The sequence below is a fragment of the Atractosteus spatula genome, chromosome 14 (genome assembly GCF_055471065.1).
Source record: "Atractosteus spatula isolate fAtrSpa1 chromosome 14, fAtrSpa1.hap1, whole genome shotgun sequence".
NCBI lineage: Eukaryota > Metazoa > Chordata > Actinopteri > Semionotiformes > Lepisosteidae > Atractosteus > Atractosteus spatula.
Genome location: NC_142719.1, coordinates 34,525,153 through 34,542,549, shown reverse-complemented (window position 1 = coordinate 34,542,549; position 17,397 = coordinate 34,525,153). Strand labels below are relative to the sequence as shown.

The 17,397-nt window shown below is 34.9% G+C and overlaps 1 protein-coding gene across 4 annotated transcripts in view; it reads left to right on the top strand.

Annotated features, from left to right (window-relative positions):
• The window catches only part of camk2a (calcium/calmodulin dependent protein kinase II alpha), an 82,493-nt gene that overhangs the window by 29,672 nt on the left and 35,424 nt on the right, over positions 1-17,397 (top strand). For all 4 annotated transcript variants that reach the window (XM_088931862.1, XM_088931861.1, XM_088931863.1 and 1 more), the window contains exons 4-5: positions 9,836-9,890; positions 16,473-16,538. In XM_088931862.1, coding sequence (XP_088787988.1) covers positions 9,836-9,890; positions 16,473-16,538 — 121 coding nt within the window. The remainder of the gene's footprint in view (positions 1-9,835; positions 9,891-16,472; positions 16,539-17,397) is intronic.

Genomic DNA, 17,397 nt, shown 5'->3' with positions numbered 1-17,397 from the left:
AAACAGATTCAAACTTTTCTTGTGCTGTGCAAGAAAATACAGTATATCCTCATTATTCAAAGTCAGAAACATTTAAAGCAGAAAAGTTAATTGTTTTAACAACTACCTACAACACCTTAAAGACAGAATCAAGCAACAATTACACAAGCATATATAACATCAAATTAGCATGACCTATGGAACACAAATTAATAATCAACAGGAATTTAATCACAACTTAAGAACAACAATTAATGAAAGAAAATAGGTTTAAAATTGTTGTTTTAATAGGTTTAAAACAATGACACCAGTCGTTGCTAGTAAGCACATTAATATGCAACACAGAAAAAACTACTTTTTTGAAGCTGCCGACTTCAAAATATTTGATTACCTGTTGAGTGTACGTGTTGTTGTTTTAGTGAATGAGTGTTTACTGTTTTAAGATAAAAAGAAAAGAGGAGGAACAAAGTAACAAATTAAGTAACAATTAAGGCATAGTACTGGATACTAGAGTGAGAAGCAAGAATATATCTTAAATAATCCAAAGACAATGCAGACCTGTTTTTGGACTTTAAAGTGTGCTAGCGGGGCATGGTTTCAATAGAATATAGAATAGAATTAATCAAATAGAATTTACTGGCTCTCCTGCTTTTCCACTGCTGTTCCATGGTACACAAAAATGTCAAACTTTCACCAGCTTCCTGACAGAGCTTTATCTATTGTAGTACTATATAATTATATGTAAAATAAAATTCTATTGTGAATGAATATCTTTTTTTTACTGTAAAGTAAAATTGCTACCATTGCTACCAAATCTTATGTTTAAGTCATACAGCAGCCTAACAGAAAATCTTAAACGCACTTGTATATTTTGCCATCAAAGAGATTGGTACAATTGGTTTCAGAGGAAAACACATTATGGAAAGTGCATGAATGAAATTTTAATTGAGGTTGAGTTTTAGATGTTATTCACATAAGTCCTCATCACTACCTATGAGAAATTGAATCAGGTCAGAACATTTTTGCAATTTCTCAGCTTATGGCATAGATTGATTTCTCTTGCTAAGAACTTCATAAATTTTGCCCAGTTTTTCATTAGGTCGGAAATAACTCTGCCTTATTAAATTCCTGAACTGAACTACATTGTGTAATCTCTGATAGTTGTCAGGATGATCCTTTTTTATTCTAGTTTCCCCTAAGTAAACTTTTTTTTGACTGTGTTTTAATAAGGTATGTGCTTTATTGGAAGCACTGTCAATCATTTGTAATTAAGCAGTCTGGGCAGTGAAATTCAGATCATGATGAAGGGCAGAAAATTGAATGCTACATCAAATAACTCACACCGTTAACAGAGAAAAGAAGATGTAATTAATTTCTCAGATGTTTGAGCTTTCTTCTTTACCAAGTAAATAGTGGAGACTTTCTTTTTAAAAAAATCTTGAAAATCCTAAAAAAACATATATATTACAGTATATATTACATAATAATAATATTATAATTCAGGTGGGTAGCCGTGTCAGCATGCATAGGCTGAAAAGGAACAAGTAATAGGTTTATTCCATGCTGAAAAGAGAAGAAAACACAACGTTTCGACCGTGGAGCCTTCTTCAGGTGGCATTCCATAATAATATTATGTATTACATTATATAATTTTTAACAGGGCAAACAACTAGAACTTGACCTCAGTTGGCACAAATTGTAATAATCTGGGTAGTTTAAACCTCTTGCCTAACTTGAGAGATTTTTCAATAATGTTACATACAAGGGACCAACTGCATTATCAAGGAAAGCAGGAACATTATGTGAGTTAAACTGTCAATTAATGATCTCGGTTTCAGTTCTAAGCCTCAGACACTGGCTGTATGACTTTCAAACAATTTAGTCACATTAGGGGTTATCAATCAATTTATCTACAGTACATACATTGTGTGAGCTTACATGTCAAAAAGCATGAAGAGAAGTAATGGGAGGTACTGGTACAGTACTGTATATGTTTCTCAATGTATATTTGCCTTTGAGGGGAATATTAAGGTAGTGGAACCTAGTTGTAAATGCAGCTTGAATTCTCTTGTGTTACTTACACTGACTTTCTTTCTGAATATCTGCAAAACCCAGAAAACGCATGTTTGACCACATCAAAGCAGGCATGTCTCATTGTGTAAAACTGTAATCATTGATTTCCATGGAAACCACGACTACATAATGCACCGAGATAACCTGGGGGTTGGTGTACATGAGGGAGGGATTGCATTTTGTTCTTAAAGTGTCTCACACTCTCTCACAGAGAAGGATGTTACTGAAGAAGCATTTCTTTCATTGTCTCATTCAAAATTATGTAAGTCTGCAGAACATAAAGAACACTTAATAGGACTTGCCTTCCTTTGTTCTATTATTAAAAAGGTGCTTAAATATTTATTTCAAAAGTTTTAATGGACACTGGGTATATGTGCATTAAGCAATAAAATCAAAGAAGCTCAGTAGCCCGTTGATTAATTTAAACAGTATTGCACTGTCTGAAATGCCTTCATCTGTTCTGGTTTTCTTTTCATTATTCACATGGGGGCTCATTTATACTTTTAAGCAATCATTTTCTTCTCCACTCTAAGCTTACACAATTCTAAATACCATGCTAAACACACAACCACGGTATGAAAACCTGGTTATGGAGAACCAAAAAGAATATAGCTTCCTGATTGAATAAATGGTTTTAATTAAGCTATAATGGAATGTATGGAACTGGCATTTTGTTCATCAAACACTAGTTCTTCTGAAAATACATAAGCAACTTATAGCTCGTAGAGTGAGCAGTTGTGTAACATACTGCAAAAGAAGCCAGACCTATAATTGAATTACACACACTTATTTCATATTTCCAAAGGCAAATCAAATACTATTTTTTCAAGAAGGTTTAATTAAGGGTTTATTTTCTTGTTTCAATAAATGTGAAAGGATGCTATATGACAACGTACCTTGTATGTTAAATTGCTGATCTTCATTGTGCTGTACAGTAGATGGGATTTAGTGAATTCCCTGATGCAATAATAACTGAATCCAACTGAATCCAATTTGATTTAATGTGCATGACTAATTTTAAACATATAACTTTGTAATAATCAAAGCTTTTATATAATGGACTCCTCCTTGCATATATATACAACACAGCAGTCAGACATTTTGTCTCCAGTGACACACTGACACAGATGGTTGCAGACATGACATATCCTATTCATGTTTAAGTTATTTCCCTGTAGCTATCTTTGTTGTTATTGTATATCAAAGCTGTGTTTGTCTTTAACCTTTTAAAATATATATGTCAAAGAAAGAAAAAAAGTGTAAACAAAATAAGAGATCTGTTAACATGGAGATTTATATAAATCACTTAATATTAACAATAAGCAGCTACATTTTCTTGCATGTATATCCTACAAGATAAGATTTCAAGCATTATTTTGTGACCGAAAAAAGATAGAATATTATTGCTATAAAACAGAAGCAAATAATCCTGGATTTATCATATCAAAACAAATGAAGATAGTTTATGAAATTCTGTTACCGTGCCATTGACTTATTTGTATAATTTTTTATCTCAACATTTAAACTTTATAAAGGAATTGGGATGGCAGAGAATCAAAATGTTTTCTCATTTTACTAACACAATGTTGTTTTCTAAACTGAATACAATAGAAAAGCCAGGAGCAATAATCACGCGCAGTGCAGCAGCTAATTCTTTACATTATGTATTCAGCATAATGCAATTAATAGAAACTACACCCTGTAAATAGTAGATCGATTTTCTAATGCTTAAGACTCTTGTGTCAATTAAGCCGGTGATGAAGGACGCATTATAGGTGATTGCCCTTTTTAAGATTTTTCAAGATTTGTCATGTTTAGTTTTGAAAGTTTTAATTATGTGAGACTTTTCAAATTAAGTAAGACACAACACCAAGACCTCACCTAAACAGAAAAAAGAGACAGAGTAGGAAATAAAAAAAACACATTGTACTACATTTCCTTTTGAGATCTGCTTGGGCAAATTCCTATTATTCTGCTTTATACCCTGCATATTCCAATAATGCGGTCTCATTCCTTTGGTGCTTCCCTACCACTCTAACACACTTTCTATCCCCAGGACCACTATTAACCACTACTTCATTTTACAAGGCGATCCCTCCATGGGTACCCTTTTTTCTAACCACCCAATCATCTCATACTGCCTCATACTGCCTCGCACACCTGAAGAAGGCTCCACGGCCGAAACGTTGTGTTCTCTTTCTTCTTTTTTTCAGCATGGAATAAACCTATTACTTGTTCCATCTCATACTGCCGACCACCCAATCTACGTAAACTCCTGGTTCACAGCTCTCTTGACCACACTCGGCAATCATCCCCACCAGGCACCTTCCCCTGCAACAGAACTCGCTGCAAGTACATATCTAACAGCACGCTCATTCAGGGACCCTCAGGTCAATTCCGATTCACCCAGACGACATCCTGTACCTCCAGCAACCTCATTTACTGTATCTCCTGCACAAAATGCCCAGCTATCTACGTTGGGGAGATAGGAAGGAGACTAGGAGACCACTACAGAGAACATGTCAGGGCTGTGAAGATGAAAGATTTCTCCAAGTCAGTAGTTTCTCATTTCACCTCAGATGGCCATGATCACACTGATCTTTCTGTCTCTGTTCTCAAAGAAGGGTTTCTCAACTCCCATAGCAGAAAAACAACAGAAACTAAACTCATCCTGAAACTAGGTTCACACCATCCCCCTTCTCTCAATGACCGACTTGTTTTCGTGTAATCTTCTCTATTCTCAAACTGGTTTTGACTTCGCACCTTTCTCCACCCCTCTCCACTTTTTACTACCTGAGTGGCCTCTCTGCCCCTCCTGCCTCCTCCTCTCTCCCAGCTTTTGTTCTTCTGTGCTCTTTAATCTTTGCTGTCTGCCCTGTCTTTCTCACACCTGAAGAAGGCTTCACAGCCAAACCGTTGGGTTTTCTCTCTTCTCTTTTCAGCATGGAATAAACCTATAACTTGTTCCTTTGCAGACTATGCATGCTGACGCAGCTACCCACCTGAACTACATATTCCAATAATGTCTACTACATCAAAGCTATAACTACTGGCTCTTTGTCAATCATTGGTTATCATTATTACTGGGCAGATTAAGGATCACACCTAAAAGTTGTGCTTTTAATGTTAATATCCAAACTACAGGGCAGAACCATACAATTATATATTTTTTTTCTATTACTAAAAATCCACTTACTGCTGGTAGAGACACAGCAACCTGCAGCCTGTCCTAGAAGCATAGGGGACAAGGTGGGACTACACCCTGGTCAGGACTCCAGCCCATTAGTGGGAGCACATGCACACACAGAGACAATTTAAAGACACCTTGTATAGTACAGTAAGTACAGAAGCTTACATGGGAAGATTTTCAGAAAACCCATGTGGAGAAGGTGTACATTACACACAGAAGGTGTCCCAGTCCAGAGGCTGCTGTGAGGCAGGAGCATGACTGACTGTTTTTGTGTTCTGGTTAAGAATGTTTGGAAACAAATACACAACATAAAAATCATGCCAATGGTAATGAGTTGAAAATAGCTTATTCAGAGTTCAGCAGTGAAAAATAGTAAAGTACTTAAGCTTCTCTTTGTATTAGCTCTTTTTGTAATGAACGCAGTGAAATAATCAATCCTATATTGGTTAATCAAACAAAATCTTCACTGCCGTATACATGACTAATTTGCAAATTTGCAAACAAGACAACTGAAGTCTAACTCAGTTAATCACCCTCACATGACTCTTCTTGCCTCTTTTATTTGAGTACTGGGGAAAGAACAATTTTCACAAATGAAAGTGCCTGATTTAAGAATGAAATAAAGACCCTTTTAGACAGGATATTGAGAGCCACTGTTTTACAACCCAAGCGAAAACATCCATCTAGTGGGAAAACAGAACAATTCAAACCATGAGAAAGAGTCTACTATTTCCATAAAAATTCAGAAAACATATTATGGCTGTTTTTAGGTTTTACTCACAATGATACAAAGATAGATCCAGGCCCTTCATCTGCCTACTTGAAATACTGATTGTTTAATATACTGTAGGTCCTGCTGGCACACTAATTCAGTAATTGAAAGTGAGGTGTTTCAAGTCATTTAGAATCACAAATGGATGCGCCCCACAGCATGTAAACATTGCCTTTATCATGCCTTTACAACTGCAGAGGAGTCACATGGCTGTGCAATTATCACAAAGACATTTGTCCAGTGTAATTGCTTGTGTATAGGGCTAATGACTCTTTCCATTCAGGCAAAGATTATTCAAAGGAACAAGGTAGGAGAATGCCATTCTGGGTCATAGTAAGAGACTTCACTGGAATGTACTGTGATTTTAGAATGAGTATTTTCACATTACTCTAAATGTTTAAAACAAGCATTCAAGTTTGGTTACGGGATTCGATGGATCATTAAAGGTGCTGAGTTATACAAATCAATCAGATCTACCAAATGTGTATTAAGACGTGTATGCATACATTAGAAGATTTTTTTTTTCAAAATCCTGTTCAACAAACATCTAGAGGAAATTAAAATGCTCGCACAACACAAAATGTAAAGTATAGATATTTTCGAAATAATTTTTCTAAACAGCATGCAAAATCTATGGGTTTTGAAATGACACTGTTACAAGGCAGTTCCAAGTAAATCATGATAAAATAAGCTCCGAGATCATGTTCCATGCAAGATAATTGACACTGGAAAGCCGCTTCACTCATCCGTGTAAGTTTAATTTGCTTTTCTGTGTGTGTCACTTTACATTCAGATAGAAAACTGTAAACTGCCAAGCTCCAAGATATTTTTCATGCTTCTGACTGAAAACTGTGAAGCTACTGCACTTCTTTCAGTATGCCACATAACAGAACAAAACCATTTTGAGCCAGGTTAAGACACCCCAGGGTGAAACTGATTTATAATAATAATTGGGTAGTAAACAAATATATAGAGAAAAAGTATCATTGAATAATTGCCACAATTTCTGTCCAGAAATTACCATTTAAATTTATACAGTTGCATACAAGGATCTTTTAAGAAAAACTCCAGCTGAAAGATCAGCCATTCAGCAAGTGTAACCTCATCAGTCAGGAATGTTGCAGCTATTTACTGTTATTTTGAACAAGGGTGCGAGGCTTAATTCCTCAGGGGTGTTCTGATTTGTTTGTCAATTATGTAATTAATCGAATATATTGCATAGTCAGATATAGTGAAGTCCTTTACAGTTGGTAGATCTGGAGCATAAGGAATTCAAACACACTTAAACATTCCTCTTATACAATTGTGTCTCCAATGGGGAAAAAAAAGATATGCTTAGGATATGAAACAAATGAACAGCCAAGTCCTCTTCCCAAATGAACCATACAGTAGATCCTCATGAAGTGCCTGAAGGAATGTTAGCATGATAAAGAAAGCTGCTTGGTTTCTAAACCAAAATTAAGCCAAATCGCACAATACACAATAGTGCAGCTGGATAATAAACAATATTAAAATACTTCTGATAATAACCCCAGGGAAAGAAAAATAAAGAGGAATAATCAGGTGGGCAATCCCAATTCAGCATACTCAATGGCTCATTGGGCCAGATTTTATCCTGCTTTCTAGGCATAAAGTGATTCTCCACCCTGGATTGGGCACCAGTCCATCACAAGGCCTATATGCCCAGCAATGCTGGTTTTCATTTACACAGATGGCTGGACTGGACCACTTGAGGTAAAGTAACCTAACCCAATGTGCAATAGCAGTGTCTGCAGTGTGCTCTTGAACCCACAGCCCATCTGAGACTAGAGCTATACCACCTCAGTTACACTGCCCACAGGAGAGGTACAGCTTTCTCACAAATTCGATTTCTGCCAATAATATTCAATTAGGATTTGTGTTCTAATACAATACAAATTACAACACAAATTCAAAATGTTTCATTATACTAAGCATTAACCCCCATCTAATTTTAAAAGAAAATAGACTGGATAGTGGAGAAAATATGAAGAATGTAAACTGTGACTTCTTAGGTACTTAGAAAATATGTTCCTTAGATCTTTCACTCTTTTTAAATGACTGTCACTTCACCTGGATTAAACAGAAATATAACACTTCTGGGTCTTGTGTTTCACAAGACTCTCCTGGAACTGGAACTCAGAACATTTGTCACAATTTCCTCTCTAGGCATGAAAACTGCCACTACCAGATGGCATATTCTAGCTTGTGACACTTTTACTCTTTGTGATTTCATGGGTGGCAGTAATTTCACATAGATGCTATGTAAGGTATTCATTTATAACACAGCAACATATTGCCAATCATGGTAAACACCCTGTTCTGTCGTTAAATAGTGAGTTGAATATTGAACAAATAAAGTGGTGGGCTCTGTTTAGAAAGTTTCATCAGCATTTCTGTTCTGCTCCTTTATTATGACACACAGCTTCTGTTTTCAGTTTTAGATGTAGGTAAATTTTAATTAGATTTAGACAGTCTGACTCCATGATACTCCACAAATTCAAATTTACAATCAACTATGTAGTATGTTGCAAAGTCCAAACATTCTTTAAAAATGATGAAATGGCAGGGATTAAAATGTAAATAAACGACCCTAAAGCATTTTCCTCAAAAATGTAAAAAATAAAATATTTCTGCATTCAATTGTACTGCTGAACTACATGTTAAAATCACTCCTGAAGGAAAGGCTTATGTAATGTAAACACATTGCTCTGCAATGGTATTGGCAGGTTAAGACATCTAAAATGCAGTATTCCATTTAATCTCATTCTCCTGCTCCCACACACATACACACGTGTTTTCAAACGGCAAACACACACCCACACACACTAAACACTTCTTTCTTTTCCCTGAAAACTATATACTTGTGGGAATGCAATCTAGAACTCCAAATATATCCATTTTCTAAACCTCATTATTCTAAACATTAAATAAAGGAGTCAGAACTTTAAAACCAGTATCTTCGGTAGCTTAGTTTTCATTTGGTAGCTGATTTTGTATTTATGCTTGATGTACTGTATGTTAACACTGTTTTTTAATAGCAGCCCATGTGATCTGATATAAAAAAGAGGAGACCAATAAATCAATTTATCTGTGAAGGGAGGCTGCTTAGTGGATATTTTGAGAGGGCACTACATTAGGTTATAATTCTGAAGTTACTCTTTGCTTTGTCATTCAAACCTGCAGACAATATACAGTCAGAAATAGTGCATATCAGTATTTTATATTTGCTTCTAAATGTGATTATGTAACTTGAATTTATGATTAATACTGGGTTGCACAAATAGTTAATATGTGTGGTGAAAAAACGTACACTATCATTCACAAATAGTTTTTTTGTCTGATTACTGAAAGCAAACATATGACTTCTAAGTGAGTCCCCACTGATGACTGGCTTTAGTCTGAGGGAACATCACTCTGGTTCTTGTATTTTCAATTGTGGTTATAACGTGACAAGCCAAGACCAGCCCATTTACAGCAGTTGACCAAGAGGAAGAGGAAAAGTTAAAATTGCCGTCTAGCCTTTTCTTCATTTTACATCTCTCTTATTGAATGACATAAGGAGGTCTGAAGTCTGTTCCCAGTTTTGGTCCTGTTCAGGTAAATTCTGTGACGACAATAACATTTTAAATTGTACTTTTTTTAGAGGTTAGTTTAAGAATCCAAACCCACCCCAAAATCCTTCTTTTCTACTGTGTTTTTAATTTTTTTTCACGAACAGGGATTAAAACATTTTTCAATAACTGTGTCTCCAGCAACATACCCAAACCTAGAGTTTTACATACAACTCTATTGTTTTTCAGTGAGACTTCATGACAGTATCTCTGAAGAGGGACACCACTATCTTGTCTTTGATTTGTGAGTACCTTCATTGACTTTGATTTCATTGAAAAATATTAAGTACACAAAGGTGGGATGTGGGCTACTGTACACTGTCACTGTTGACTGACAGTAAGCTAAATGCTTTGCCAACGTTAATTTCTGTTATTGAGAAGTTTAAGATGTTGGGACATTTTTAAATAATACCAGTGACAATCGATCCTAGGTTTTAAACTTAAATTTGTCAGTTAAATTTCCCAATGTTTCAAGGAGGTAGTAAAGTATATGACAAAAAATACTATTGTAATATTTGATTTAAAACACAGTATATCGCATCCTCTATAATCAGTATATTTATTTCCAGTATATTTATGGTACAAGAAACCACACTTACTTACTTGTCCAGAGCCCAGGGGACAGGATGCATCATTAAATATCTGAGCTGTAGAACTGTTTGACATTGTGCTGCTAGGCTATAAAGATCATGAAAAGAAAGTATAGGTTTTGTCTCCTGTGGAATTTCATGGACATGATTGAATTGACTTTCTAAAAAATCTCTTTCTGTCACTTTGGCTTTTCCAGAATCAATGCACAAGTGAAGCTCATAGCATTTACAAAATTGACAAACTATAAATGGTGTGTTATCACCTAACTCTTGAGATCTTCCTCAAGGAATCTTAAGAACATCGTTCTATTAAATGTCTCAACTCACAGTAAGATTTTTTCACTACATTCTGTATTCCCCACACTCACAATAGGGTCCATCACTTTTTGCCTGGTACAGTTAGAGAAATATAGATTAGCCTCTTACCAATTTTCATGTTGCTTGTTAACCTAAACAATTTTCCATTAATCAGATTTGCATGCTATTATATACAGTATGTACCTTTTACAGGTATTGCTTTTCCAGAATTACATATGACTTAGAATAGGTATTGATAAAATTATGATTTGTCCAGACATTTAGATTTGTTTTTATATATTGCACATAAGAACATGTACACTGTTTTAAAAATTAATTGTTGACCAATTGATTGTTAAGGAAACAAGTCTCTGTGCTTTCATAATTAGCAAAAGAATGTCTATGTTTCCATATTCATATTTGTTGAGAGACATTTGGAATTCATCATATATGTATTGGCATAGATATAGACTAAAATCAACTTGTTTTTTGGTTAATATGAGTAAGAAGGAAATTAACAGAATCTTACCTATGGTTGTGATACCTAAGGGAGAAATAAAATCAAAGGACAAGAAAGCCCGCCTTGATCTACTTACAGTAATACAGTATATAAAAAATAGGTTTATTAACGTGTAAATCACCTTAAATGTCAACATCTCAGACAGATGGAAAAAGTGAAAATCCAATGGCAGTATTAATTTAAATCATTATGAAAAACCCCAAACTACATGACTTTATCAGTATTAACAATAACATAGTAAACCTGTTATTTTCCTTGACTGTTTCTAAGAGTCTATACATCTGTTACTGTTCAGGCTGCATGTAACAGTCATGGTCTTTAGCATTTGCACAACAGAATGGCATGTCAGTCAGTCTCCCCATCCACCTGTCCATTCATCCATTCATCCATCAATCTATCAGCTCCTGCTTTAACATTTCCTTGCAGGCATAAAGCTGTGTCTTGAAAACAAATACACCTAATGTAGCAAATTTGGATGACAGATGAGCAAATTTATCAAAAGAAACATCAATGAACCTCTTAAATAGTTTAAAAAATCACTGTTATGCTATACTGTAATAAAATATTTTTTACATGGTTAAACTGTTTTATTTTTATGGAACTATAATTAGTATACAGTACCTATTTTGTTTCTATTAACGTGTAGTTTTTTATTATCATGACTTTTTATTAATGTGTACATATATATGTAACTACATATATATTAGTATGAATTTAGTAGTAATATTTTGCATGTCCAGCTTGGATATCTGTAAAAAGTACTAAATTTCCACATTTACATTTTAGATTAATGCTTCTAGTTACTGTAATGCATTTAATATTTAGATGGCAATTAATATGGTGTGCAAACAAAATGGAGCTAAAAAATTTAGAATTCAGTTTTTTTCCACTCCTGTTTTAAAAAAAAACAGGTCAGTAATGATTGTTTTATGGTTCAAAAATGAACTTTTACCAAAGTAAACTGCATCTCCTGGTACATAGATTCAGGAGTACAAATGAAATGTTTTTGTGTGTTGTATGTCAGTAGTTACTAACATATGGTAGAAAATAAAAAAAAAAGTTTTAACTTGATGTCCTAAAAAGGTACAACTCAAAACATATTGCTTTGATGCATTTCCAATGAAAATTAACACAGCCTCATCTTAAGTCAAATATTTCAATCTTAAAAACGTAAACAAATCCTTAAAACAACAAATACCAATGTACAATAGCATGTAAACATGCCACAAGTGAGAATATCTACATACATGTGACTTGCCCTTTGTTTGAAAAACCCATTCATATTTATTTTAAAATGTTTAACAGTATAATCCGTTTATCATGGTGAAGCATATCCGAACTGTGACCCTGAAAATATGGTTGATGTTAATTTAAACATTTTTCAGTTGTAAGGCATGTCTTTACAACTGGTTCAATGGGAAAATACTAAATCGTTTCACTTTCTTGTTTCAAAAATTGCATTTGAATTTGAAAATCCTCTACAGTTGTCCATTTATGTGTCTATGTTTACTTGAATTTTTCTTTATTGCGGTGTTCTTTGTCGCAGTAGTCCAGATTTTACTAAACATCAGAAGAGACCTCTTTCGATGTACAAAACACAGAGTTCTCAGGCCTGCTGGTACATTTCAAGATGTCCTCCCTTACTCAGACAGCTTTCTGCCCACCACTCATTACATTGCTTCCCACATCATTTGGTACTTGAGATTAGCATATATAACAAGTGAATCTCTCAAGGACATCTGCTCTGGGGGCTATTAGAGAGAAAAAGAAACCAGACTCTGTTAACACATCAGCAACTGATTTTTAAACTGAGATGCTTCTTGTACCAAAACTGTAGAAGGTCATTGAAGTTCAAAGTAGCCATGTTTTCCACACACCTTATTATGCGTGGCCATTAAAATTAAAGTATAATGTGATTCAGTTGTTGAAAAAAGCTTGTTTGGTTAAGGACCTCTTAAAAACATCTGCGACTCACTTCAGCACAAATTTAAATATTATGAATATTTCCAGGACTGCAGGGACCTTGCGGAGGTGGAGTTTTAGTACGGCAAAACTTTTCTTTCAATGTTAATGTTACAAAACCTCTCTCCAGCTGGATCAAAGGCTTTGAATTGAGGAAAAATCTTCAAATATCCTGTTATGTAAAAAAAACAACCTCGCAAATATGTACAGCTTACAATTAAATCATGTCAGTGCAGGAAAACACAGAAAAAAGATCTTCTAATGACTAGCATTAAGATGGAAGTTCTGACCTTTCTCAGAACAGACATTCTTTGCTCCTTGAGACTGATCTCTGCTAAATTATTCAATAAAGTGCAGAATACAGTGAAGGAAATAGCAAGAACTGAGCGGAACCAGTGTCAATTAAATGCAGCCACTGGGAGAATTGATTTTTTAAGACTGCTTTAACTGATACCAGATGTCAACTGCTCAGCTATCTGCACCTGCATAAAGTGACTTACAGTCAATTCTAATTACATTTCGATGGTTTCTCACAACAGGATTTGTCAACCTAAGGTCATTGCATGACCTGCTTTCAGAAAGTTGTTTTGGTTTGCTGCTGTTTGTTTTCCTTCTAAAAAGGTTAAGACCTGCTTCATAGAGCTCAGGATTAATCAGGATATATATATATCCTTTCGATTTATTTTAAAAGCATTTTTAAACCGCTTTTAAAAGATAACTTGCAGCTATTGATTGATTTATATAGTCAATACTGTACATACAAAGTTCCTGAAATGTTTTGTACTCTCAATCCATGGGTAGCTGACCACCATCTTTATATGTTTATTGCTTCCAAGGAGGCTACCAAGGGTATAGTAGCAGTTGAAGATCCCCTCTTCTCTAAACCAGACAAAGTAATATACAGTATGTTTAAACCATCTTAGTATTTGGGGTTTGCAACAGGGGTCTTGATGATTTTTCAGTTTCACTTTCAATAACAGATAACTCTTTGAAGATTGACTAAGGCATATCTTGCTCCATCATCTATTTTTTGGGCTTAATAGATGCCAATGACATATTCTAGCATAAGGAAAGCAAATCTACTTCAAGAATATTGATTCAGGGTAAATGTAGCAAATTCAATTTCATAAAGAACACTGATCACCTGCCTATATAGTGCTTTGTGCATAATTCAACGCCAAACAGGCAATCCTGCAGACATCAGCCATATGAATGTTGTTTGTATTGTTGTTCTGTCTCAGGCTTTCTCTGATCTAGAAGAGACTAAAAGCAACAAACTGCCTGCAAAGAGGGTCTGGCACATTGCTTTTCCTGGGATTTAGTTTGTATGTCATTGTCAATGATTACAAGAGGATCTGTGCCTAGTACACATCTACTGGGTGTCGCATTGACAGACCCTTTAACCTCTGCAAATTCTAACAGACAGTTTTAAGGATCAGAAAAGTTCATAACTTTCCAGGGGCCATCTAGCTGGGTCAAAGGCCAAGGGTTGTTGTTGCCTTAGGTTGCCAACCTTTGCTTTCTACTTCTTAAGAGAGGAGAACCATTGCGGTACACAAAGTAAAACTTGCCGACTTCCAGTTGCACACAACAAAGCTTATCATATCATGGAAGCTGGGGCTATCACTACTCCTTCGGTTGAAATTTTAAGCCACACAGCTCTGCTTTAGCTGCTCAGCTAACTGCCACAGCTTACCCGATTAAAAAAGATTCACAAAACATCTTTTAGGAAATCATACTCAAAATAACAGATTATTAGATTTGACTTTACTGCCGAGAGACAAAAACATCAATTTTAACAATCGATTTGTATATTGCAACCCAGTCCCGTTCAGAGATGTTTAAAAAAAAACCAAAAAGGCAAAAGGCTTTCCGAAAAGCTAAAAACTTCAAAAAGCAACAAGTATACATGGGCAAATTTATTTGGAAACAAAGAAGTGATTTCTCAAAGAATTCTCTTTCTTCTCTCTCTCTGAAATTATATTACAAAGAAATATAAGTATAGTTCCTCCAGGAAGCACTTAGACATTGATTTGATGTGCTACATTTGTGAATTATTGTTAAAACGAGAACCACTGTCAGGCACAAAGAGAGCTAAATGTGTCCATTAGTTCAGCCTTGACAGTGAGGAGAATAAAAGTGTGTATGGTTTTTGTGTCATTGTATTCAGTTACACTCTGTCCTTTCAAACCTGTGCAGGACCAAATTCTATTGCTGAAAAGTGGTGAAAAGAGTGGTAACTCTAAGTATGAATCTGCTGTGGCAGCAGTATTACAGTATATCTAGCGGCTCACAATTCCAGTTTCCATAGTTAATAGCTTCTGTTGGGAAAAAGATTTATTTTATAACTTTTTAGTGCTCCCTGGGGACAATAATGAAAACAGAAGCCCATATAATAGTTCATACTGTGTTGTTGCATGTATTCCTATTTTCAGAATAGCATTAGAGTATATCGGAGTAAAGCATTAATGAGAGAATGTGCTTTAGACAACTTTATAAATTCTAGGGAGAAAGATTCACTACAAAGTCACAAGCATAGTTTTGGATTGCCATTCTAGATGAATGATAATGGTAATGTAAAACTGAATAAACATATGGACAATTTTATGAAATATTAAACATTTTTCCAACATAATTATAAAACATAAGTTGAGTCATAAATGTGAGGAGGTTATTTAGTTTATCTAGGTAGTTTATTTGGACTCTTGTTTGAATTTGTAGGTGTAAGGATCTCTGTTAAAATTGTCCATACAGTATCTTGAATTTCTTCATTGACTTGAATTCATTTTATTTTCTTGAATTTCGATATCGTATAACTGACATTTGGCTCTCCAGAGTCAGAAAAATGCATCGGAACATATAAATACTTTTAGTGAAATGAGAAGGTATCACAGAGCAATGATAAGAGAATGACACCAGCTGTGGAACAGCTGCTACTATTAGAAAATGCACACCAGAGTGAAAAATGTTTTCTGTCAGAATTCTTTTACACAGACCACTTTATGCATAATGATCAGCCTGCAGCCTAATAAAAAATAAGATGAAGTATATACAGGAAAAGGAAATTTGGAAATAATAATCATAAAAATCAGACTGTCTCTGCTTCTTTCTCTTGCTCTCTTTTTCTACTGTATCTCTGTCGGTATCTCTGTTAAAACAGTGTCAATCTTTAGATTGCTTTTTCATGTAAGCTGACAGCAAAACTTCCCATCCTCCACTTGAGATTGGAATGGAACCCTGTATGTACATTTCAGTATATAGAGTGAGAAAAAGAGATTTCAACATATATCCTTATATGTCTGCTAAAGTGAAGATAAGATTTTTTTTTGGTTTTTATAAAGTGAGCACTTTAAAGGGAGAATTAACTGCTGTTCTTTTGTTGGTTATCAGCAATATTGTTAAATATCTGGATTCTTTGGCAATGTACAAACACAATGCTTGTTTCTGACTTCATCAGAGTAACAGGAGGGGAGCTCTTTGAAGACATTGTTGCAAGAGAATACTATAGTGAGGCTGATGCTAGGTAAGTAAATTTCTTCTCACTCTGTCTCTATTTACTTCTCCCTGAAGGTCTTTAGACACCAGGCACAAAAACACAATTAAATTTGTCCTGCAATATAAAACAGGCCCATCTGGTAGAGGCCTTTCATATGATCACCATACTACTTCCCCTGTAGTATAGAAAGGATTTTTTAACAAAAGCAAATAAAGATTTGTTTTCATATTACTGGGCAGTTTCCACTTCAATTAGCATCCACTGAATGGGGAAAAAAGTGATTAGACAATTACTGCTTTGGCATGGTTTTATTATTGAATAACAGAACACACATCCTTAGTTTTGTTCCATTCTAATGCCGTAACATTTTTTAGTCAAATCTTTAGAAAATATTTTAAATGGCAAGAATGCATGCCAAACAGCATCACAGTACCCCTGTGCTTATTTTAAAAAAAATTTAATTTAGAACTACCGTACTGTTCTCGGGACTGTCACAGTAACGTGCTCATTAAAAACGATCCAAAAGAGTGATCACTTCTTTCCATAGTGTGATTTTGAAAGCAACAGAGTTTCCATACATACTTGATACTCCAGCGGTGTATACATATTTGATACTCCAGCTGTGTATCATCTGTGATGAAGAACTCGAATCAGAACTCTTGCAATTTATCCGTGTGAAGTATGTAAACATATTATTGGAGCTCTTTCTGCCTGTTACAGGTAGTCTGTAGTGATTATAATTGCTATATTGGCATTTCTCTGCAATTTACTACCAATGGACAGATTTTAGATTTTTCTTACTAGCTGCTGTTGTACCCTTAAGAAAATTGTCAGGTTTGCTCCAGTTAATCAGATTTATCTGATTAAATAAAGGATAAAACAATGT